The sequence below is a fragment of the Labrus bergylta genome, chromosome 6 (genome assembly GCF_963930695.1).
Source record: "Labrus bergylta chromosome 6, fLabBer1.1, whole genome shotgun sequence".
Classification (NCBI taxonomy): Eukaryota; Metazoa; Chordata; class Actinopteri; order Labriformes; family Labridae; genus Labrus; species Labrus bergylta.
This window is the reverse complement of record NC_089200.1, coordinates 18,308,533-18,334,035: the sequence shown is the minus strand read 5'-3', so window position 1 is coordinate 18,334,035 and position 25,503 is coordinate 18,308,533. Positions and strand designations below refer to the sequence as shown.

At 39.4% G+C, this 25,503-nt stretch overlaps 1 protein-coding gene across 1 annotated transcript in view; it reads right to left on the bottom strand.

Moving 5' to 3' along the window:
* The window catches only part of yjefn3 (YjeF N-terminal domain containing 3), a 48,350-nt gene extending 23,554 nt beyond the window's left edge, over positions 1-24,796 (bottom strand). The window contains exon 1 of the mRNA XM_020632138.3: positions 24,408-24,796. Coding sequence (XP_020487794.1) covers positions 24,408-24,475 — 68 coding nt within the window. The 5' untranslated portion in view covers positions 24,476-24,796. The remainder of the gene's footprint in view (positions 1-24,407) is intronic.
* Positions 24,797-25,503: the final 707 nt, after the last annotated feature.

Genomic DNA, 25,503 nt, shown 5'->3' with positions numbered 1-25,503 from the left:
TGATTGATTGATTGATTGATTGATTGATTGATTGCAGCCATACTGGGTCCAAACTGGTCCAAAGTTTAGTCTTATGGTTCTGACAATAACAGTCACTTTTGCTAAAACTACATTGTAGCCATATATATGTATAATTTAGAATATAAAATATAGTCAAATTTATATAGCAGTAATATATACGTATATAAAAGGACCATAATGGATGTAGGTATGTGCAATATTATAGAACATATACTTTATAAACATAATTACGTGTGATATTTAAAACAATTCTAACATATCTTTTAAAGGTAAGGATACAGTATGATATTAAAATAGGTCATATCATTACTTTTCTCCCCCCAGTGATCTTTTGTCGTTGCGCCCTTAATCCAGCATACCCAGTTTCAACCTCTACCTCTGCTTTAACTCCAGCAGCATAACACATAATGAGGCATAGGTTGTCACATTCAATTCTTTTTCACTGAGACAGGGTCTTGTCCTCCAGGTATACTGCAGGCAACCTAACATGGCTAATGCAATATATAAGGCTGCTGGCCAGCCATGATCTCCTGTCTGTGCTACTCAGTGACCTTAGGTTTAATAATAACCATGTATCAGCTGCCATGTGCTTTAAGAGTTAGTTGTTCTTTGGAGAGAGGGGCTTGGCTTGGCTTTTGTTGTATATCAGTCAGTGTCTCTGCTCTGACACTGTCCAGGCCTGCCTACATACTGTATACCCCATATCATGCCAAGAATGGCTGCTTCGACAGCATAATAACACACTTTAAAATCTGTCTGCAGTGATTACACTTCATGATGATGGTTTTCTTTTGTGCTCAGTATGAAAACTCCATAACGTTTCTTTGGATCCAACAGATAGTATTTCAACATATACAAGAAAAAGGTCACCTAATTTCCTTCCATGCTGTGCCCCTTATGGACAACCCTGTAGCCATAGCAACAGAGTTTCAGTTGTCATGTGATCGCCTGTAGGCACCCAGGCAAGGAGAAAGTGGAGCACATATTTACCCATTACTCAATGAAAGGGGCAGAGTTATGGTTTTAATACCGCTCTTGTTGTCTTTTTTAGAAATAACCCTATCATCATACATTCAATACAGGAATTAGGCAATTTTCTATCAGCAGCTTAATCACATATAATGAACAGCAACTGACAAAAACAAGTTATCAAAAAAATCCCAGTGTTTCGTGCCGTCCATGAGTTGCTTCAATCAATTGAATCACTAATATAGCCAATTATTGAATGTGGGAACATGCATTATTGTTGTCAGAACAAGCTGGATTCACTGTTCTGTAAGTCATTCAGTTCTTGTTTTATATGTAGTTTTGTATCTTTGTTTTCCTTATTATAATTACTTTTATAGCAAGACGAAGTTTAGAACCAGAGCCTGAAAAGCTGTTTAGCATCCATTAGCAGCGAAAAAGCAGTCAGTTACCAAGGCAACCAAACAGTTGATGTGTGACTTATTTAAAAAACAAATAACAAAAAGATTATAAATGTAGAGATGGTTTGTGTTATTGTTGCTATGTGACAGAAGATAATTGTTCTGTGCTGGTATAGATAAGTATACTAGATTATATATATTCAAAGAATCAGCACTTTAGATCCTGTACATTGAGAACAACATATTTTGTATTTGTTGGAATTTATTTGGTCTTAAATGGATATACATCATCCCTAAAGCCACATGAGTGTATCAGATTCACTTAAAACATATTTAAAGGTCTGTTTTGTTTGGTTATCAGAACATTTTGTATGATTTCATATTTTGCCAGAGCAGGAGTGCTACATTGATCAGAGATTAAATTGGATGTGGCTAACCACCAGCCTGACTTCCCATCTTTCTTGTTTGACAGTTTACAAGTTTTATGGAGAGGGCTCACGATACCAGCTACAAATTTAAAGCATACTGACATGGGTATAACCCTCACAGGCCTCTGACTGGTAATAACTGCCAACTATGTTGGTAGCAAAATTATAGCCACAGCAAAAGTAACCATTGCATCCATTTCTCTTTGTTTTTACTTTACCCTCCAGGTACTTACCCCAAACTCAAAGGTAAGCTTTAGAACTAAATTGTCCATCGTAGACATGTTCAGTTTTAAACAACTGATAACGAATGCTTGGTTTGCAAACAGAAGATGAACTTAAAATGTTCCACAAGGAATAACGACCCAGTATGTGAACTCTTTAACAGAGTACCGCAAGCTTTTGTAAACACAAAGAGTTCAACGAAACAGTAAAGGATAGATTGGGAGGTGGAGAGGTTGCAGACAAGGAGAACAGAGGAGGAGAAAGTGACACAGCATAATTACAGTGCCGCCATTGGCAACACTTGTGTCAGACTAATAAAACCCTGCCATGAGGGGCACAGTCTCCCTCCAGCCTTCTCTACAATATGCGTCTTAATGAATACTTTTCTCTTAGACTGTTGACTTAAAGGGATACTTCACCTTTAAGTCATACAACCTGGTAGTATTTTTGAATGGTCGTGCATCCCCTCCTCATTTTCCCCTGAGATGGGAAATCTTTGTATTTTTGAGTCTGAAAGGAGCTTCCAGTGACGCAAAATTACGATTTTTGCGTCATCGGAAGCTGTTGTGGTTAGCGGTTCCTCATAGTTCCTCAGTTAGTTCCTCATATTTTCGACACTGAAGCTACAGACCAATCACAGATCAGTAGGTGGGAACTCACTCCCAGAATCGAAACTTAACGTCCGCCATATTGCTTGGAAGCTATGCTAACAGGCTCTATGGAGAAAGCTGATAATGGCAAAAAAATATACATATAGCGACGAGATGGCTGCTGCCGACAGGCCGTCCTTGTGCTTTGGCTGCTTTGGCCGCTGGCCGCCACTGTCCGCAGCAGCCGAGAAACAAAATCGGCCTGTCGGCAGCAATCGTCTCAGGGCTATATAGCTGGCCGCCTGCCTGTCTGCGGCTGTGAGGATGAGGAGCCGGGGCCGGCTCAAGCTGGGGCGGACTGGTAGTGTCGGTGCTCTCACTGTTTGCCTATGAACACAGACATAGAGTCTGATTTCTGCCAGGAATTTCCAAGATGCTAATTCCTTCTGGAAGAAATCTCGGAATCAGTTGAGGAAACGGCCTTATGTGTTGAAGTAAATATGTGTGTAAACCTGACCTTAGTGGGAGTGGCCTGCGGTGCTGTGCATTCTGGGACTTGGTGTCTCTCATCCACATGAGCCAAAAAGACACTTTCTGCCTTTTCTTGGCAAAGAAGGCACCAACTTCAAAATGTATTTCACATTTCTACTACATATATGACCCAATGTCAATACAGATTCATGTTTCAACGGGTGAAGTATCCCTTTAAACCCAAAGCTTTCCTATGGCAGCATGACCCTGGGTTTTATCCCAGTCAATAACCTATCATTATGTGGCTAGTATTAACTCAAAATTGATAGGATCACTGAATCCAGCTGTAAGCGAATAACATGATGTTTGCTGTATTTCAGGGTGGGAATCCCATTAAGCCTTTTGTCTTCTGCTATTATACCCATTTGGCTCCAGCTGTCACAGCGGGTTAGTTACAGGACAACATGTAAGGGAGGGGAAGAAAAATGCTTTCAAAGTAAATTATTAAATGTGAAAAGGACACAGAATACACATTGAACTATTTATTTGCATTGATAGAATGGATATTAGGACTGCCAAAATCAGTACTCATTTTGCACAAAAGTAGGCCAACCCTGACTAAACAGTTTAAAAAGTACATAACCCCATAAAACATTTGTATATTGGAGAAAAATGTCTGATATTTATATTGGGGCTGTCAAACAATATTTGTTTTAAATCCAGAATTTAAATAGTTATTATAATTTATTTAAGGTGCACTAGATTTGGTCGTGAAATTTGAAAGTTGGAGAAGATAAACAATTATCTGCTATATTTTCTGAACTAAATTCACAAACTTTATCCAAAGTAAAAAATGGGTCCCTTGAACACTGTTTGGAGCTTAAAAGCAGGAGAGTTACAGTTTCACTGTTGCGGCCCACCACTGTAACTTCTCGCGTATCATTTTATCTTTAAACACTGTTCCAGGGACCAAATTTTCCTCTGTGGACAGTTTTTGTGTGTAGAAGTTACCACAGAATCTGTAAATTTCCTCAACTTTCACATTTCTCTACCAAAACTCCATAGTGCACCTTTAAATAGTTATTATAGTTAAATAATTATAGTATATTGCATTTCAAATCAGTTTTAAGTCCATTTTAACAATGTGAAGTAATTATTACCAGTGTCATGGCATTGAGAATCAAATAAATGTAAAGAAATGTTCTTTATGATCTTGATTTATAAAGATTTATATTTTAAAATTGTGTGGTCTCAAACAATGACTAAGAGGCAGGAGACAGCTTTAAAGTGCCTGTTCTAAAACATACAGTGTTTATTTCTATGTTTTGAAAGGATAACACTCTTAACACACTGAGAAACAATAGGAGGGCCTGTACAAAATGACTCACTGATGTCTAAAGATCTCTGGTTAATGCCACAGCATTGTCATTTTTCACTTTGTATTTTGTTCTGCTAAGTGAATTGTAGACTTGTTCTGTCTAAGGCTGAGGGTACTTTACTTCATGTTTGGATACCAACCTGCTTTTACTTTGAAATAAAAAAATAAGGCGCTTCCAGTACCATCTTTCAGGAGGATTTTCTAAACTCTGTTTTACATCGTAACCCGCAATGGTACGGCATAGAACAGGTCACAACATGACAACACTGAAGTTGCCGCTGATCAGGTCTGAACCTTGCTCTCGATTTGTTTTTAATGAGAGCTCCTTTTAATTATAATTTTTTACACAAGGGTTTTCATTATTAATTAAATTTGAATTCTTATCAGTGTATGGGGAAACGAAAGCAAAGGCTGAGTTCTTACAATATTCCATTAAAAAAATACTTTGTTTAATCAATATTGAAAAATACTGTGCTGTCAAACCAGCTCTGCTTAACTAACTGCACACAACACTTCAAGCCTTTTCCAACTGCTTTGTAAACACAGAGGAGTACTTAGTAGCTGAAAAGATCTCATGAGTTGATAGAGACCATCAGAGCTAAAAAGGTTGAGTATTGGACAATAACATTATCTAAGGTGACCAATCACATTTCTTCTTGGAGAGTTTTGATCGTTGACATCAAGAGCAGAACTGCTTTTAATTAAAAAATATTCACACTTAGAAAGTGTGTAAGAAAAATACGAGGTAAACCACGTGAGGGCCTTTAAAGTAAGACGATCATATGAGAGGCAGAACTCTAAATCCAAACCAGAACACCAGACTAGTCTTAGTGCAATGTATTGATTGAGAAGTAGACCAGAAGTGAAAATTTGATCTTGAGGAGAACATGTTGCTCATAAGCTGTTTGCTACTGTATGTTGTTTTTGTACTGAAGGGAATAATAGAGAGCTTAGGGTGATGTTGAGATGTTATGAAGCTGCAGGACATGTCTGTTCCCACTCTGCATCTTCTCCCCTGACACATTCTCCCTCAGCGCTACAGGACAACACAAAGTCCCTGGGGACTCACAAAGAGGTCGGGCTGTCTTATAACATTCTGAAAACTACATCATTGACTAGTGATTCTGTTTAATTCTTTTATATTCCACCATCAACCTCAAAAATATACTTTGTATATGTTTATGGCCTCTTATACATGACCCTAAAAGGTACTTTTTCGGCTCAGTTTGGATGTCTGTTAGCAAATTTACAAGCACAGGAAATATCTCAAAAAGGTCCTATTGATTGAAATAAAAATGATATTTCTCTATTTCTTTTTGTGTAAACACAGGCAAAGTTAAGGAAACACTCAGGTAGAGATGAAGTAAGAACAAAAAGGAAATAATGCTCCTGTGATGCTGAAAACTCTACAAGCCTTCCTTTTAACTCCCTTCACGTAAAATTGTTCACACACTCCGTACCAAATTATCCTTGTTTGTGTGTGCACGTGTGTGTGTGTGTATCTCCTGATTCATTTCTCATTCACTCACCAAACTATGCAGACAGTTTCATAAGGAAAAGGCCATTGGGTCAACTGAAAGGCAATTAGATATAGAACACACACAGTACATACACGGCATATTAATGAGAGCGTCAAACACACAATGTCACTGTCTCTCTGTTTCTCCCACCCTTCTCTTTGCTTGACACTAAGCACTAAGTTTCTGATACAACAGCATCCACACAAAAGAGCACCTGCATGACCAAAACACATATTACTGTATGTGTGGGCTGTGTATAATTCATGAGCATAGCAGTGGGGGGAAGCATGAGAGGGACCAAAGAGCCAAGATACCTAAACTGGCATTTGGCCGACCTGTCGCAGCTACTCTGGCATGTGTGTATGCATGCATTCATATTTGCAATTAAGTTGACACAAGTGAGGGTGTGTTTACGTGGCTGGCGGTGTTGTAAAGTGTACAAAGAGGTCAAGGCTAGGTCCAGAGTAGTAGAAGACAGTATTCTTCAGAGACTCTTTGAATGAAAAATTTGATGAGAGATGTGAATAAGGCGGTGGAGCGAGATCGATACTCCAGATGCCTTTTAATGAGAGCAGAGCAGCCAGGCATTGTGATAAACCTGGAGAACAAACGTGGAGCTTTTAAATTGCAGTAAAGTGCCATTTAACACCAACAATTAGCCAGCTCCTGTGGCATGGAGATGTTGTGTTATTGACACACAACCCTCCTACACAAGTGACAGCTTCACGATTTACAAATACGTTTATTCAATTTCCAGCTGCTAATATTTTTGCCTCAGGTGTCATCCCTTCTTGACTGACAAGTTTGTCTGGTAAAGGTCCATGCATTTACCTCAGGCTGCTAACGGCTTTTACACTGACATGTACTGCTGTAATGTATGCACATGTGGCATTTCCCATACATTAAGAGAATGTCACACAAGCTGTGCAGCCTGGGGATCCTGGCAGGGTGCAGTGTATGAGATTTGTTGAATTTGCTTGTGTGTGTATGTGTGTGTGTGTCAGTGTCAATCTAGAGACATAAATATTCTGAATGTGTGGAGTTGCACATGTGCACGTACGATCAGGCTTCCTCACCATCCCTAAAATGACTGGGAGGTGAAAAGGGAGCAGCAGGGAAGGAGAGGGAGGCACTGATGTGTGAGCCTCCTGCTGCAGAGGTGTGATGTGGAGGAGGAGTGTCACACAGAGTCAGCTTATGTCATCGCTGCCCACACAGGAACCTTCATCCACCCAGCTTTACTCCATCAGCTTATACCTGCGTAACCACCTGGCAAAAATTGCAGCGACATTCAGCCATAGAATTTCAATAATAGATTTTAATTCATGTCAGTACAGCATATTAAATCATGGAAAAAGGCTTCAAACTGCATTAATTAGATAAAGAGGGATATGATCTAAAAGGCCAATTTTTAATGGTAAATGAAATATTTAAGTAAATAATACTTCAGTAAACAGCCATGAGATGCTGAAAAATTGCTTACAGCGTTAGCTTTAAATCCTATTGATATTAGGTGCTAGCAGCCTAGAGGTTAGTGTGCGTGCGCCAGAGGCCTAAGTTAAGAACACAGCTTCTGATTGGCTGCAGATGCAACCAGTAACATCAGAAAGTGGTTAATGGGGCATTATTCTCGCTAAAAGAGTTTAAATTATGTAATGATACAGTAAATAATAATTTAATCATAGTCATTTTTTATACAATGCAAACCTAAGAAGATTTAAATGTTATAGGTGTGAGTTTGGTGTTGCATAGGGCAATGCAGCAAAGATCAAGATGGTGATCAACTCTGTGTTCTTCTGCAACATCCAAGGGCTTTTCCATCCCAATGTATCAGCATTCTAGCATCAGTAGATCTGTGCTCTTTTTACAAAACAGAGGAAATCATGGCATATAGTTATTCATCTTTTAAGAAAGAAGCAAAAAAAAGGCTTACACAGTGAAAAGGCAAAAGCGGAGTCGCTTAAAGAGAGCAAAGCCAACAATGAGCAAAAATGTATCACTGGAGACTTTTAGTTACAGCAAGGCCACTCTAACCCAAATCAAGTGGACCAATGACAGTGTCGCCATGATAAGCAGTCGGTGTAATGTTTACTTTTGATTCAAGGGAAGGATAAGTAACACAGTCATTTAATGTATAGCACCAAAGGAAATCTGACAACATTTATATCAGGAATTCATGCAAACTCTGAAAGTCTTATTATTTCCAGAAACAAGCATTTTTAGTTTCTGCCTATGTACCACTTTTCTGGAAAAATCATCGAAGAAAACCATGTCCTCACCAAATCTATCAAGCCCAAACTCATTATTATCATTATTCAAAACAAAACTTCTCCTACAGCTCTGGCTCACCTAAACAGAGCACAGACCTGCTGATGTCAAGTTTGAAAAAGGAAATGTAAATGAAAACAAAATGTTTATTTTAACTGGTAATTCCATGATATAAACATTATAGTATATTATATAAAGGTTAGTTTTATCTGCTTTTCCGTCTTCAACAAAACTATGCTAAAGGTAATGTTCAGGAAAAGGTATGTTCAACAGTGATTGGGAGCTTCAACCAAAGCTTTAAGATGTATCTAATATGGCCATTTCCTCTCACTAAAAACACAGACTCATTATAAGGGATATTTATGCATCACTGCATGTATTTCCACCCACTCAAACACTGATTTACAAGCCTGAAGACATACTCTTTCTCTCTTACCATCAAATACATGAATTCTGTTTGCACCTGATCATTTATTATTCTTGAAAGGCCGTCACACACTTAAGTCCTTTTTTTCATCCAAAGATTTACACACGTTTAAAAATAAAAATATCTCATTGTGTCAATCATGTTTGCACACTGACTCCGAAACTTTCATACGAGATGTTGTTTTTCCGGAATAGGTTCCATTTTCTGAATTATTTCGCATCCATCCCTGTGTGTGAGCGTGTGTGTCTGAATTTCAAAGCTTGATCCACAGGCAACTGGACTTAGTTGAAGTTCTTGAAGACGTTTCAACTCTCCTCCAAAAGGTTGAGGGAGCTGCAAATTTAGAACTCTGTGGATCATGATTAAGGATGCTCACATAAGAGTCGTTAACACCCCCGGTCGTCTGTGGATCGTTGGGACTATGTTCCAAACAAGCAGCAATCTCTGGTCTTGAAAGTGCAAAATCCTGCAGTTCCTCGAATATCCGCTTGATGCTGGCTCCAGGAACACCAGAAGTCACATACAAATGACTGGCAAAAAAGTGTTTTTTTAAATGAACATGTTTACAGCCTGGTACAAAAAACCAAATAGTTCTGATTAGTTATTGTCATCACTGGAACACACTGTACGGGGGGTGAATATTAAACGACTAAATTTTGATTTTGAAAACGATACTCGTTATTCATAGTTAGGCGCGTAGCTGACATGATTGACAGGTGGGCATGATGTGTTTCCAATAACAGGGCTTCATCAGTGTCAGTGCGTGAAAACAATGTCTGTAAGTAAATAAAGAATGAACAAATAATCCACCCTGGACAAGGCCGATTGATAAATCGATGCAGAACAACATGCACTCTAAAAAAAAGTTCCAAACTACACACAAAGAACCCCATCTTGAACTATGAATATAATCAATTGCAACATGAATGAAGCAAACCAACTTGCTCCTCATAGTTTAAATGTCAGTGACATGTGACACAGTGCAACAGTGTCTAATCTGAGTCATAGGCAATTCTGCCCAGTTTGGAGGAAGTTTTAATTGGCACGCCACAGCAAACTGCCAGTTTCTTGACCTCTCTTAGAGTCTGCTGACTCAGTGATATACTGAACCAGTTGCATCTCAAAGTCAGCAGGGAATAGTTGCCTGGACTGATCATAGACTACCACTGATGTTGGCACTGTCATCTGAGCTTCGATTTCTGCTAATTTGACAGTAGCGAGTAAGAGTTCTGTAATTGATGTTAAAGTCTTTGCTAGTTCTTATGAATTTCATTTCCAGCTTTATCTGACTCACTGCTCTTAACAGTATGTCAGGTGGTGTGCTGCCATTGTCAGACCATTTTAATTGGCTCCCCTTCCGTCTTAATTCATTTTCTTCCCTCTGTTTGCACACAAAAAGATATTTTATTATAATGTTTTTTTTAATTCAATTCTTATTAAGCACCCTCCTTACTATTTTGACCATTTTGTGGCCAATTGAATCACGACTAATAATACTTTGTGAAGCAGTAAAACAACGCACATTGTTCTTTATGTATTGCATAGCAACCATCAACTTCAGCAGCTAGAAATGTTCGCTTCTGCAGGGCTGCAGCGAGATAATGTTGCTCTATGTATACTGGGGCAAATTATTACATGTGGCGACTTGCCCCAAAAGCACTAAGACAACTTGCCCCAGAGTGACATGTGTGCTATTGCTAGCTATACCGCAAGCTAGCTTTACCACAGGACTTTGGTCAAAATGAACCTTTTCTCTCTTCTTTTCTTTGCAAAATATACAAAATTGAACATAGTAAGGCTAAGTTTTATTAAATAAAACGTACAGCTGTTTTTTTTTTGTTTTTTTTTACTTTTATGTAAGAAATGTAACAAAATTGTTCTCACTTCAGATTTCAGTGACATGTGCTGCATGTCAACAGCAACATAGACGTCAGAACTGTGCATTGGACATTTAACCATTAGAATTTTAGATGACGCCCTCTGGTGATTGAGATAAAACCAGTGTGAAAACCTAACCCTTAGAAAACCCCGTTCTCCAAATTTTTTTCATCCTTTACAAATTATCATAAATGCTGTTACTCGGTGGCTGGCGCCTAAAATCCCACAACATCAAACAGCAATGCTTTAAAAAAAAACATTTCGTAACAAAATTTGGACAAAACGTCTAAAGTAATTCTACAGTAATATTTAACAAGATGTCTATGTTTACTTACTGCTTTTTACTACTTTACACACAGATAGCAGTGCACTCAACTCTGGTAAATCCCTAGTTGGATCGTGTAGCTACTGCATACATAGGAAGAAAGACCATAATGCATTTGGTGGGGTAACACTGCTGTTATTTAATGTGGTCACCTAGTGACCATAATCTGTAACTGCCTGCTGCCTTCACTTCCCAGAACTCAGATTTTACAAAAGCTACAATGAGCAGTAATTGCTCCCCGTGTTGCATTGCTCAATTAAAAGCGGAGGAGCAATGAGGAAGGATGGAGGAAGAGTTCCTGACCCCTTGCTCTTATTTAATGAATTTCATCTGAAAAATTTAATTTCCTCCATGACACTTTCAAGGTCATGGTAATAAGATAAGCCAGTGTTGTGGGATTTAATAAAGATAGTTTATTAAGTCACGCAAAAGAAAATTAATAATACTGCTGTTCTTGATATCACTAAAGGGTCAGTAAGACTGAGAGTGTGTTTAATTGCTTTGAGCAACAGTGGCTCTTAAGAGATAAAGGTTTTGTTGGTAGGGCTCTGCTCTATATTTAAGGCATCTCTACTTTGTGAGTTGTCTCAAAGATGTTTTCAAAACAGCCGCTGCTCATTTGCATCAAAAGGAGCCAGTTGAGGTGGTTTGGGCATCTGTTAAGGGATGCCTCCTGGACGTCTCCCTTTAGAGGTTTTCCAGGCATGCCCAACTGGGAGGAGACCCCGGAGCAGACCCAGAATACGCTGGAGGGATTATATATCCTGTCTGGCCTGGGAATGCCTCGGAATCCCACAGGAGGAGCTGGAAAGTGTTGCTGGGGAGAGGGGAGGGCCTGCTGCCACTGCGACCGACTTCGGATAAGAGGAAGAAAATGGATGGATGGATTTTTTCAAATTAAAAATAAAACGGTGTAATGCGTTCGCCGTATGACTGAACACAACAGTAGGGCTGACGGAACGCAGACATTTCTGTTCGGTTCAGGCTAATGTTATCCTAACAGCTTCAACGTTGTTGAGTGCGCTTATATGTCAGAACATTTGCTATTCATCCTAACTACTAATTTTCACATACTTCCTGAGCGCCACAGTCTGTCGACGTTTACTGACCCTCTGTCAATGCTTATGTTTTCACTGCTGACCGTCTCCGGCACATGCGAGCAGCTCCACTACGCTCCACTACGTTTCTGCGAGTCTATTTTCGACCGAGCTCACTGCAAGCACATGTCAAGCTTGTGCCCGTCTGACTTAGGAAAAACTATTTGGAAATTGTCAGTTACTGTTCTGTTTATCGAAAACTATAATGGTCAAGGCAATACATTTTCAATCAATCTTTTCTGATCTGTCTGAGCTGCTGTAGGCTGTTCTAACTGTTAATAATCCTCAACATTCAAATGAATTAACAAAAGACAAATTTGCCCAGCAGAAAGTATGACATTATCATAGGCTTCTCTCAGCAGCCCCAACTGAAACTGTCTTTCAGGGTCCCTGGTCTGTGACCTCACTTCACACTGTGCACACGCTGCATGAGATGATAAATAATAAGCCTGAACAGTGGATGAACATTCACTTCCAATTGGGTGACTGTGCCTTTTGTGAAGCCAATTTTCTTTCACACTGGGGCCAATTCATTATATTTCTTTAAGGATTGTAATGTGCATTCATTCATTTCTGTTATGTTGTAAAAGTTTGATCGGACTTTCCATTATATTTCGATGGTACCCTTAACAATGTGTCAAAATCTGTCCCCTCTCTCCCTCCCCCTCATTCAATTCTGAAAGTCAAACAATAATGGCATCTTGGCTCTGCACAAAGCGTCTTTAGAAATCATCTTCAGTCTTCAGTCAATTTTAGAGCATCCCACTCTGTTTATCTTTTCCAACAATGGCAGACCTTTGGGGTTTTTATTTACTAATTACAGTGAGCTGACAGAAAAATCGATCTTGTGCCTCTCTCTGTTTCTGCCTGGTTACCATTGCAGAAATAATCAGAAAAAAAAGCAGACATTCATTTTAGACTGAGAGTGAGAAAAGGCAGACTGGATGGGTTTAAGCTGAGAAAACAGCTGTAAAGGACCAAACTTTAAAAAAACAAAAGGCAAAAAAACATATACTGTCCAACTTTTAGTACCTTAGCTTCTCTCATTTCCTCTCCCCTCTCCCCTTCCCCTCGATGTGTTTGATCATCTCTCTCTGTGTAAACATATCTCTAATTGTCTGTGGATTCCTTTAGCTCTCTAGGTAGCTGTCTCTTTCACTGCATGCCTCTCTCAGCATCGCCATTAACCTGCTGCCTCACAGGCCACCAGGGAGTCTGTCCATCAAAGCATCCAGGAGGGAAGAATCTTCCCGCACCTCCACTCATTGTCTCATTATAAGTACAAGAGGAAGAAAAATAGCTCCTGAAATAGGAAGCCTGGGCTGAGAGACAATCTTGGTTGTTAGGGAAAGAAGACAAAATGCTCAGTAGAGGCTTGTGTTCAGGTGTGAGTAAAGGGAGGATTTGGGGGCAGCTTTGCCTTATATAACCAAATAATCTATTTTTTGATGATACTCTTTTCATGTACCTTATATAATAAATGTGCTAAAAATAGCATGAAGCTAATAAACTTGCTGGCCTCAGTCTCATCTCTCTAAAGCCAATTTTGATTTTGTAATCCATCAGTGAACAGGGAGGACGTGGTAAACAACAACACAGAGCTATTTAAAAAGACAAGCTGAGTCATTTGCATAATCAGAATTTAGTGACAGTGTTCCTTGGATGGGAAACAAAACAGAGGCACAATCAGGATTCTGCAGAGCGAGACAGTGAACCCAATTACTGAGAGTTGGGAAAGCCTTCTTGGCTGCAGGCTTTATAAAAAAAAAAAAAAAAAAATTAAAAAAAAACACACCCATGGAGACAATACACACATGAGCAGACAAATACAGAATGTCCCTTTGTTAAGATCAGAAAACAGGATTGCATTAACAGAACAGGAGATTTCCTTCAAGTGCAGGCTTCTTCTGGCTTTTTTGCTTTTTACTGCCAAATTTCGTTCTCAACCATGCAAAACAGGAACTGCCCAAAAGATAGATATAGCACAATTGTATCACAAAAATGGCCCAATAGTGTGTCTTGCGATGAAAGTTTGATGAATATAAAACCACAATTTTACATCGCCCCTCCACCAAAGGTATTTAACTGATCACTTGTCTGCGTCTCAGTCAGACAGACACCTTTCTGAGGGTGTAACTTGGTTTCGTTTCTATGACAACTGACACAGAACAGATGTGAGTGACAAGTGGTAATAACTGAGAGACAAGTGAAAGCTGGACAACAACCCCCTCTGGATCTTATAATCACTCCATATTATTTTTTACTCCCCTCCTTCTCTCTTCTCCTTTCCTCCTTTTATTTTGGTGATTTTCTCCGACTCCCTGCATCGATTTTCCAGTTGAGAAAAGGGAGCAATGGGAGTTGCTAATGGGCATCGCTCCCATTCTGTCACCATGAGAACACTACTTTCTCTACTAATATTCCTCCGATCTCAGAATAGCAGTGACCCCTGTGAGCAAGTCGCCCACCAGGATAAAGAGAACAAACCCCTAGAGGAGGAGAAATTAAACTGAAGAGTCTGTTGTGTGAGAAGATACAGTATCTGTCATTTGAGGATCTCGTCGATTGTAAAGGAGCAGATTGCACTAAAGTAAGAGCCTTGTTGAAAATTATTCAGACTTCAAAACTCTGATGATTTCTGTATTTACATCAGCTCAGGGTGAAGCTGAAATTGAATAGAAGAGAAAAATTATTGGCCAAGAATCTCCCCTCATCAGCTTCTTTAGGCGTTCTTCCAAGCGTCACCCACAAGAAGAACACGCAAGGCCAAACGGAACTGGAGGGCTCTACCAGACGTTTATTAATTTGTTGTTAACAGACACATGAGCATTTTAACCACCAGAATGATATCAATCCTATGGCCCACAGATTTACATAAAAATGCAGAATCTGCATAGAACTGGATTTTGGTCCCAGAAGTGTTCTGTTATGTGTTTGCAGTCCAAGTAGTATTGACGAGTCACCTATCAGCAGGGTTTGTCTGTATGGAAAACAGTCTTATGTGTGGAAAGCAAGAGGGACGGCAATGTCGCAATTTTTGGATGGTTCTTAAGATCTTGTCAGATTTCCTTGTGGTGTGCGGTTTGTGAAGACTGATCCAATCTGCTCTGAAGGCTGCCATGGCTGCACCGAGTTTGAATCAAAATTCAAAACATGATTCATATTTAAGATCTAATAAGCCATTGTGTGTGGGTAACCTAAAGTTGCATTCGATCTTGAGAAATTTTGAGAGATTTCCAGTTTTGAGAGTCTGTACTTTGGTGAATGGAATCTGTCAGTGCATTTTGCTGACTTGGGCCACACACTATAGGACCAAAACGTGTGTGGTCTCCTACATTACAAACATATTTTCCAATTTTTAAATATTTTAACGTGGGCCAAGCTTTAGACAGTTAGTATACTTCTAAAGTTGCTATCAGACTATAGATCATGCACATATACAGTGTATCAATGTTCAGTGGGCCGTGAATGTGTGCCTGGAAAAAAGCTTGAGTAAAAAAGTCTGTGAATCGCTTTTTAAACATGTTTGTTTTGTTCAGTTTCTTGCTTCTGTCATGTGTTTTGTACCGACTGAGGTTCAAACTCAGGAGGAGTTGGTGGTGGCTCCTGAGTCTAGACGAGTTGAGAACCACTGATTTACATAACAGTTATTAGCATTAAAGAAACACCACTGGTCAACTAGCTCTAGGTTACTTTTGTTGCCTATAGCTTAAGTATTGAAACTCCCTCCTTACAGGTCAAAGCAGTCCTCGTTTTTCTCTTGGGCATTATTAAAATAGACACTATTTTTCACATTTTCCAGCAGGTGGATAGCAACATTTTCTCTGAACCACATGAGTAAATCTTCTGCTGTTGTATCAGAGAAGAAGCATAGGTAGTATAATTATTGCCAAAGATGCTTCAACTTGGTAAATATTAAAGGGTCTAAATACTTAAATTAACGTGGTATTTTCTTTCTTTGCAAAATCGTGAAATGTATCATGTCTTCACGTCTGGTCATTTAGGAGAAATTGAGAGGAGACTTATGGTTGTAAAATGAATTTGGCACTATTGGCATGAAGCTATTTTATACCAACATATAACCCAAATGTATAGGCTGTGAATGCTCTGTTCATATTAGAAGCATGATTGGGGAATGAGGAGCATGCGTCCAGAAGGGTGTTGGGATCAAGTAACTGAAATTGGTAGGGCACACAGAGGGCAACATGCTAGTATGACTGAAATTGACAAGTCTGTGATGACAGGTCAATTATTGACTTGAGGCTAAAAAAAAAAAAAAAAAAAAGAAAAAATATTGAAAACCAAGATGCCAAAACACGGTGTGCTGATGGATGAGCGGCAAACATTAGCTCGAGATAAATGTACGCTCTATGGCTCTACATATAATGGCTCCTTGTGACCTTTTTCAAGGACTCATGAAACCAAATTGACAGCGGATGAATATAAGATGATTAAAGCTGCCCCACAATCTCAGAATGAAGGAATGTTTGAGCTACATAAGTCTTCCTGATTGACGGTTATGTCCGCTCTCTCCTGACAAGATCTGATAGATTATTCCTGTGTGCTTAAGCCACTCACAAGAATGACTGAATGTGTCATTAGAATAATCAGTTCTGCAAAATTAAGACTGGAGCTCATGCTGGATATGGGACACTAATGACTTTCTGAGAAGCATGACAGTGAAGATATTATTAAGAGATGTTAAATACAACATGATACACTTTATTGTCCCCTAAGGGAAACTTGTCTTGGACTCCGATGCTGCATACATATAGCTGCCGCGACACACCAGCCAGGTGTTTGAGATCTTGATTTATTTTCATGACATAGGGACAAAAGGACACACAGAATAGGACACCACATGCTGAAGTGAATACAATGACATGAAAATGGAAAGGAATCGTTCATTCAAAAGGCCCGTCACTTTGCTTGGATAATAGCATATAGAAGACTTTTATGAAGCCTGTAATATCTGGAGAATTTATAACAGTGGACGTTGTTCAAGTGATGAATCTTATTGTTAAGATAACAGAAAAGCAAGAGCAACAGAAGCGCCATACAAAACAGCAGTTCTTCTCTCTGCTCTCTTGTGCTTGCCTTCTTTCTAAATGATGTTTGCTTAACAAACTGTGACATGCCATCACAACATGACAAGAAGGTCTGTCTGCATGCATTTAAGTTGGGTAATAATATCATCTACACCTATTAAACAAACTCGCACACTTCCCTACATCATGCACTTCTTACAAATCTGCAATACCTGTAACTTTCTGCTCTTTCTGTTTATTCTATTTGATACTGTCAAAAGTATATTTCATGTGTGTGGACTAACAACAGTTTAAAATCAGTGTTAGTTTTTCTGGTTCCATTTGTCTTGATTACTTTAAAGAATTTAAAATGGCCGCCACAATGAGCTGTAAGGATAAGGCTACTTGCGCATTTTCAAAAGCACATCTTATTTTGATCCTCGTGCACATCATTCATACTGCCATTAATTGTTCATTTCCTTCACTAATTTCATTGCTGAGAGCTTAGGAGTAAACAACATCAATCCCAAGCAACACGAGCAGACAGATGATCGAATGATGCAGATGTGTAATACTTCAGTTGTTCTGAGAGATGTCTTGCAAAAAAAAGGGGTCAGAACAGAACCACTGATTTATGCTGAAGAAGTTAAATTGACGATTTCAATGAAATCGGTATGGTATGCGCTTTTTTTTGTGTGTTTTTTATAAATATATTATTTTTAAAGGTGACAGACAATGATTTGCCATAAATGAAACTGGAAAAAAAAAAGAGCAGAGAAGGGGCAGAACGATAAATCAAAATAGTAAAGATATCAATTAAAAAGGTCAATTTTAATCAGCACAACAGTTTAATTAATGTTGATTGAGGCACAGTGTGGAGCTGCCAAATGAAATAACGGTCTGTCTCTAATAATGGTGATAATAATGATGGTAATAATGGTGTTGTGAGTCATAACTGCAAGTTTCTCATACTTTGGAAATGGCTAAGGGCTCTGAACGTAGAAATTGAATCACCTTTCTCACTAAGTACAATGAGCCAGCTTCACATTTTGCAGAGTATTGAATTTTAAAACCGATCAAATTTTCTCAACAGATTTTTCTTGTGTATTCAGCTGCCATCCGTTCAATCTGATACTTAATTGAATTGGTCTTACACACATTTCTGTGTAAAGTGACAAACTCTCACACTAGAAAACCTCCAAGGCCCTCTCTTTTAATCAGTGGGAATGCCTTAATTGTGATGATATGGTTGTGTGTAGACCATAAAAACAGACTCCTTCTCGATTTCAGCTTCAAGCTTGCATCAGGTAGTCAAGGTTTTTAACTGATAATGACATTGTTAAGCCAGGCAGGGTTAACTGTTTAAACAGAGATTGCCTATGAATTTGTGTTACGTTTAATGACAGCATTCGTCCCTTTCCAAAGAGCATCTCAAAACGAACACATTTTGGAGTCCAGAAATTGCTCCTTTCTGCATATAGACTTTAGACTTTATTGTCCCCGAGGGGAAATTATTTTTCACAGCACCGTTACTGTCCAACAGACAAGTCCCACCAAAGAACATTTATACTCACTTTACCTAAGTGTGTTATTCTGTCTCAATCACAATTTGTGCTTCATTTTGAAAGCAATGAAGAATACTGCTCTAGCTCTGTGTCTACATTAAGACACCTGAAAGGAGTACGGACCCCTCCGAGCAGCCCTGCACTTTGAACACCTTTTGTGTGTGTGTGCATTAAATAACAATAGTAGCCTGATTAGTCACAGAGAAGAGATGAGGAGGGGGGAAGGGGGCACTTGAAGACGAGGTATAAGGAGGACTGGGAGGGCTTGGACATTTTCTGGAAGGTCAATTTTTCAAGGACAAGACGAACCAAGCTGTCTTTTTAGAAGACAGGAGACAGCACTTACTCTTGCAACATCAAAGTCTTCTACTGTGTCCCTCAACAACACACTCAAGCACACATACCAACACACAACTATTGGTGAAGCTTAATAACTGACACGTTCTGTACCTATTTCATCTTGTCTTCGAAAAGCACAAATTGGCTCTGCAAGATGGAATCCTAGATGGTCTCTCTCTGCTTCTCATTCGCCTTCATGCATGTGGCTACACACAAACACACCTCACAAACTTGTTAAAACTGCTGCTCTGTGACAGTATTGAGCTTCTATCCCCCAATTGCAATCTGCAATAACCTTTTACTGTGCTCCAGGAGCATAACCAATTTTCTTTGACTGGGGTGTCTCCATTTATAATATCTACTTAAAACAGAATTAGAATCAGGTGGAGGGTTCTGTCATTACTACACACAGAGTAATGTAGAATCAACAATTTAATGTGCAGTATAGAACATTATTACTTGACTGTTTTTAATACTTAACAATTACAGTAATAATGATGACATCCATATTTCATTGGCACCTTAAAAAGTATAGGTACAAAGTGCTTTGACATACAGCAAAATAACAAAGCAAACTTGATTGTGATTGGCCAATAACGCATAGCAACAGTGTGCTATCCCTCGATAGATCACAGAAGAACAAACCATTACTAAGAGAAGACAGTTAGCTCGGGACTCGGCTGATGAACTGTAATCATATCAGTCCACAGAAAGAAGCCTCTTTAATTTGATGTTAATGGTCTTTTCACTGTGGGAGGAATAGAAAGGTGTGTTACAACGGACGAAAAAAGGAAAGAAGACGCTAAAACTGTACGCCACGACAGAAATCTACAAAACTGAAGATGGCACGTGAAGTAAACACATAACGAGTGTGAGACATAACCTGCTCACCCCGTCAGGTTCCATTCCACGATTACAACCTGCTCACTGAACATAATCCCTCACATAGAGTCATGCACAGATCATTTCACATTAAGATCAATAAAAGACAGTCTTATCCAGTTCAGTATCAGCAGTGCACACATGGATTATTGAACAAATTGTGGATCGGTTTAGAGTTAGATTGCACAGTTGAAAATAAATGATAAACAATGGAGAAGTTTACAGTTTACATTACATTAACCATCAAAGTTTACACATTTTAACTGAATCGTTTCATTAAAATCTTCTAAAAACCAACTTGTGCCAAAGCTAGGATATTTGTTTCCTCCTCTGTAAGTGAAATGGTGGCATCTAAGGGAGCATTTTCTCTCTCATGTCCTCTAATATCATCTGAAGCCCCTTAAAGAATTCTCAATAGGCCATAATGAGGAGGACACAGTCTTGGCTCAGCCTTTCTCAGATGGCTCTATTCTATTCAATTCAATTCAATTCAATTCAATTTATTTTTGTATAGCATCAACTCATAACAAGTGTTATCTCAAGACACTTTACAAAAAGCAGGTAAAATACCTTACTCTTTGTCTGTTAACATTACGAAAGAGCAGGTAAAAAGACCTTACTCATTGTTATGTTACAAAAAGCAGGTAAAAGACCTTACTCATTGCTATGTTACAAAGATCCGGCCTATCCATCATGAGCACTTTAGCAAAGCAGCAAAAGTTACAGTGGTAAGAAAAAACTGCCTTATTAAAAGGCAGAAATCTTCGGCCGGATCCCCGGCTCATGACGAAACAGCCTTCACAGGCCTAGACTGCGCCGGGTTTGGAAAGGGATAGGGGGAGAGATGGGATAAGATGCAGGAAGAGGGAGAGGGAGCAATTGTGTTCTTCATTAACAATAAAATCTCAGGTAAAATAAATCACAACCTCACCTGATAATTTATCAATTTATCATCATAAAGTAACTTGTCTCTAGTTTTCTTGTCTTTTCATGAAACGTGAAACTCAGTTTTAATCTTCAACCTGTTTTGCCTCCCTTCTCACCCACTCTCCCCCACACTCACCCCTTTCAAACTGAGCAAAATTGAGAACTCTTACAAGTAGTCTGACTTTAAGGGAGAAAAATTATGGCCAAACATTGCACTGCTAGCGAATCATCTCCCCCCTCCATCCTCCGTTTCTGTGTCCACCTCTCTGCCCCGATCATTAAATTCGGCCTATAAATAAATGCCTGAGCTGTCACACAGGAAAATGGGGGCTGTAGACTTGGGAATTGGTGGCAGGGAAGTGAAAGGAGGGAAGCAAGCCAAATGAATAACAATAAGCCCAATATGCATCGTTGCCAAGGCAGGAGAGACATGAAGGCTGAGCAGTTCAAGTCAGACAGCCTGACACTCTGGTAGCAAGTCAGATCGACAGGTAAGGCAGACCAGCAGGTGGAAAGATGACAGACTGAACTATGTCACAGCAGTGGAATATTTCTGTGTGCAGCTGGGTGGGGACTCAGGTGTCAGGGCAACAGTGGAAAAGAGTAGTGAAATCGAAACATTGATCAATGTCAGAAAGAAAGATGCAGATGGAGTGAAGTGTCGAATTATATTCAACACAGCATGAAAGAAGGTATAAGGTTGAAAAGATTTACTCCAAAAAGTGACACAATGTGCAGGCAGGTGTTACACTATTTGTTGAGTCACTCCTGAAAAAAATGCCCCCAAGTACAGTTTCTAAATTCAGAGTGTCTCTGAAATGAATCAGGCTTTGAAGATATTTTCAGTCCTCTCTTGCAGGTTGGAGGACTTTATTTGCTGTTATTTGAAAGAATGGTGTGAATACAACAAAAGAAAAGTGATAAAGGCAAGAGGGAACATTGATATTTTAGAAACAGAGAGGGTAAACTTTCTAGATCATACAGACAAGCCTTTAGAGCATAATCTTACATTTAAAAAGCAATAGGCAAGGATGATGCTTGACACAAGGTCAAGTCATCCCCCGCCTATAAAATCTATTTCACCATTTACAGGTTATCAACCTCCTCGGGCATTTCATCCGCTGTACAACATCTGCACTTTAATCAGCTTCTTTTGGCTGCCTTAACATTTACGAGGTTATGGTGGAAATAATTTTTGTTTTCCAGGTATGGGTTGCATGTTTTTTTTTTGATAAGGAATTAGTTATTCATTTCCTTTATTGCATTTTATGCATCTTATTTGTTTAATCTGCAGCAGTGTATGACATAAGTTGTGTTTAGCATCTGTTTTTGTCATATTGTATTATAACAACAGGATTTTCACATAATGAGAATTGCAAGCATCAGCTAAAGAGGTTTCTTCTTGCCTCAAGCAAATCCATTTCTTAAATGTTTTGCTTCGTTACATTATTGAACAGCTTTTTCACAGGGGGTGTCTCTGGGCTCATGTTATCTATCTATCTGTTTGGTTTTTTTTGTATTTATCATTTTACTCTTCTAGACTGTAATTTTCTCTTACAGTTTTTTTTGTGTGCACAAAATCCCCAGCAAACTTTTGTTGTTAGAAATGTATCTAATTGTCACATGATACACAGGATTCTATCATATTAAAATAATTATGAACACAAGGTTAATTCAAAGAGTGAATAAATCATAAATGAATTACACACAAGGTCACACAGGTAACTTGTGTTTACATGCATGCACACATGCATATATACATGTGCTCTGGTATTGATGGTGGTTGTATAATCAGTTACCCATGTAGCAGTATATAGGGGATATAATTGACTGCCTTAATTGACTGGCGCCAATCAAGCTGCAGATCTGAGAGTGGGAGGATCGGGGTGAAGCCTCTCAGGTGGTGGTTTATCTGCCCGCCTCTGCTGCTCACATTTCAGCACACATGGAGAATAATGTAAATGCAGCCAGTGCAAAGGCAGTAACACATGTTCTTGCATTTAAATAAATATCAGTGTGTGTTATTGTAGACACAGGGGAGTACTAGAAGAGCTACAGTATGCATTATCATTCATATATCTTTGGCTCAGTTCAAGGCACCATATGAACTCCCACATGCTTAAGTCCCTGCCAGGCTCAGACATTGATTAACAATAACCATCTGTTTGGTTTAATTTAAGTGCATCATCCTGTTTAAACGGCTCTAAATGAAGAAAGCCAACAGCAATGTTTCCTTCTAAATGACAACAAAACAAATGTACATCAAAATACTCAGAGACGAGGTCAGCAAGTCATAAATAGTTTATGCATTCACATGATTTTCTTTTGAACATGGAATGCTGTCTTTAAAGGGTTTGTTTTGTGTACCACTGTATGAGCCTGTGGCTATATGTATCTCTGTGCCAGCCTTCATATTATTTAGTGCTTCACAGAAATAAAAGGTAACATGTGACTTACTCAAAATGTTACAGCACTCGACTGATTTAGCATTGCACTCATAACTCATGACTGATGGTTAAAAAAAAAAAGAAAAAAAAAAAAAAAGAAAGGGATAAAAGTGGATGCTGCAGAATTAGAGATGTATGTCATGTAGTCCCTTCTTAGAGCCACGGTGTCTGTAATACCCAAAATGTAACTCATCCTCCCACGGTTCATTCGGAGATTCTAGTTCTGTGATAAAACCGCTCATTTAAGAAGCCTTGCACCTTGAGTTAGCGAAATACAGGTATGCAGCTGCTATCTCTTGGAGTGTTTTTGATACGTTCTCTTTTTCGCAGCATTTTATGTGTCACAATTACATCACGGTGGATAGAAGCTGTTGATTCTGTGTGCATGTCAGGAAAACAGACACAGTCATTTTAAACCAAATGTGGTTCCAAATAAAGTAACCAATATGCACATGTGCTGTGTTGATGTGTGTGTCTGTGTAAAAGGTTGGATGCTCTCAGAACAGCTTACTTATATTACGTCAGGCACTTAACAAGTACCACCCTCTTTCTTCCTTTAAATTCACATTTTAATGTCTGGGGATACAGAGGCAGTCATGGTCACACACACACACGACAGAGCGAAATTATAAAACATCTCATTCACAGAGATTTAAAATCCTAACATGCTTGGCTTGATAAGTTATACGTAGAGCCTAATTTAACTCGGGCCATGAAATTCAATAAACACTCTTATTTGTAGTTCAGTCATAAGCGTCTAAGGGGCAATGACAAATGATCTGGCTGGCAAAGCAGAGAGGGAGTTTCTCTGGGTTGGTCAAGGTATATCTGAGGACATCATCCTAACTACCATCGTCATAATCACTTGTGTGAATTGAGCATTTGGCAAGAAAGTTGACTTAAACAATTAATAGCTCTTATCATTCCCTCCCCTGAGTCTTTTTCCCAACAGCTTGCTCAGATTCAACCAGGCTGCGAGATGAATGTAAACTACAAGTCCCCTTGAGAGGACTTCTCTTGGGTCCTACAAGAAGATCTAGATGTTCCTGCCTGACTCTCTTTCCTGCCCTGTTCTTCACTTTGAGAGGATTATGTGAATTTGTGAGGCTGTTAATCAAAATACAAGCTAAAGAGCCTGACAGCTGGGATGAAGAAGAAGAAACAGAAGACAGATCTAATAGAATAGAAGTGAGGGCATGACATGCAACAGGAGTGAGCAGTTGCCTACCTGAGGTAACGCAGTGGTTCTATGGTTTCAGCCTCTGCCTCAGCCGAGCTGTGGTTCATCTTGTCCATCTTTATTTTTTTCACCCAGCGGGACTCGGCAAATACGAGAAAGGATGAGCTGTGCCGCTTGAAAGAAAGCACTTCCGCTCCTTGTGTGTCACTCTGATTCAATAAGCACACTGTCTACCTCAGTGCCTCGGAATAAACTGAGAATCTAAATGGGCTTCCTCCCTATGTCTCTTGCTCTCTCTCTCTCTCTCTCTCTCTCTGTCTGTGGCTCTTGATTGGTTCAGATAGTGGAAGGTAATTACTGGATGCTACACACTCTGTATCTCTGCCTCTCGTCTATGTCTCTCTCCCACTGTGGAGCCGTCTCTCTCTCTCTCTCTCTCTCTCTCTCTGATAAAACCATCTGGCTCCGTGGATCAGCTGCAGCTCACCAGGAAAGACAGCCAATTAAGAATCAGCAGGCAGGGTGCTTGCCGGCTGATTGGCTGAGGCTGCTGCGATCAGAGCTGTTCAGTCATTCACGGTGCACCCCCACCACGACCACCCCTCTAAAATTCACACATATTCACACGTATAATCCTTGGTGGCACAAAGAAAAATCGCTTGATGTAGAATCTGGAGCATGCATTACAATGGTGAAACACTTGACTGCTCTCTGAATCACAAACCTCTGAAAACACCTCTCACATGATGGTGGGAGGTAAATTGAAGACCACAGCTGAGATAATAACACTACAGGAGCTGAGTGGTGCTACATTGCAGCAGCAATTTGTAGCTCCAGCACAAATAGATGGAACAGAACCAAAGTGACACCAAAAAGGAGTTGAAGTCATGCATACTCACCATATGGATTTAGGGCAAGCATAGGGGGAGAAAAGCACTCAATCATTAAAATGTAAATATAATGCACATACAAAGAGGGCGGATATGTAGAGCAGGGGAGCACCTGCAGGAGCCAAAGAATGCTCAGAAGTGGGTCATGGTGAGAAACAATAAGTCACTTTCTTCTCTAAAGGTCTCTCTCTTTTCTAGTCTTTGTTCCAGTTGGCTTCGACTACAAAGTTCCTGACCACTTCTTACAACTCAAT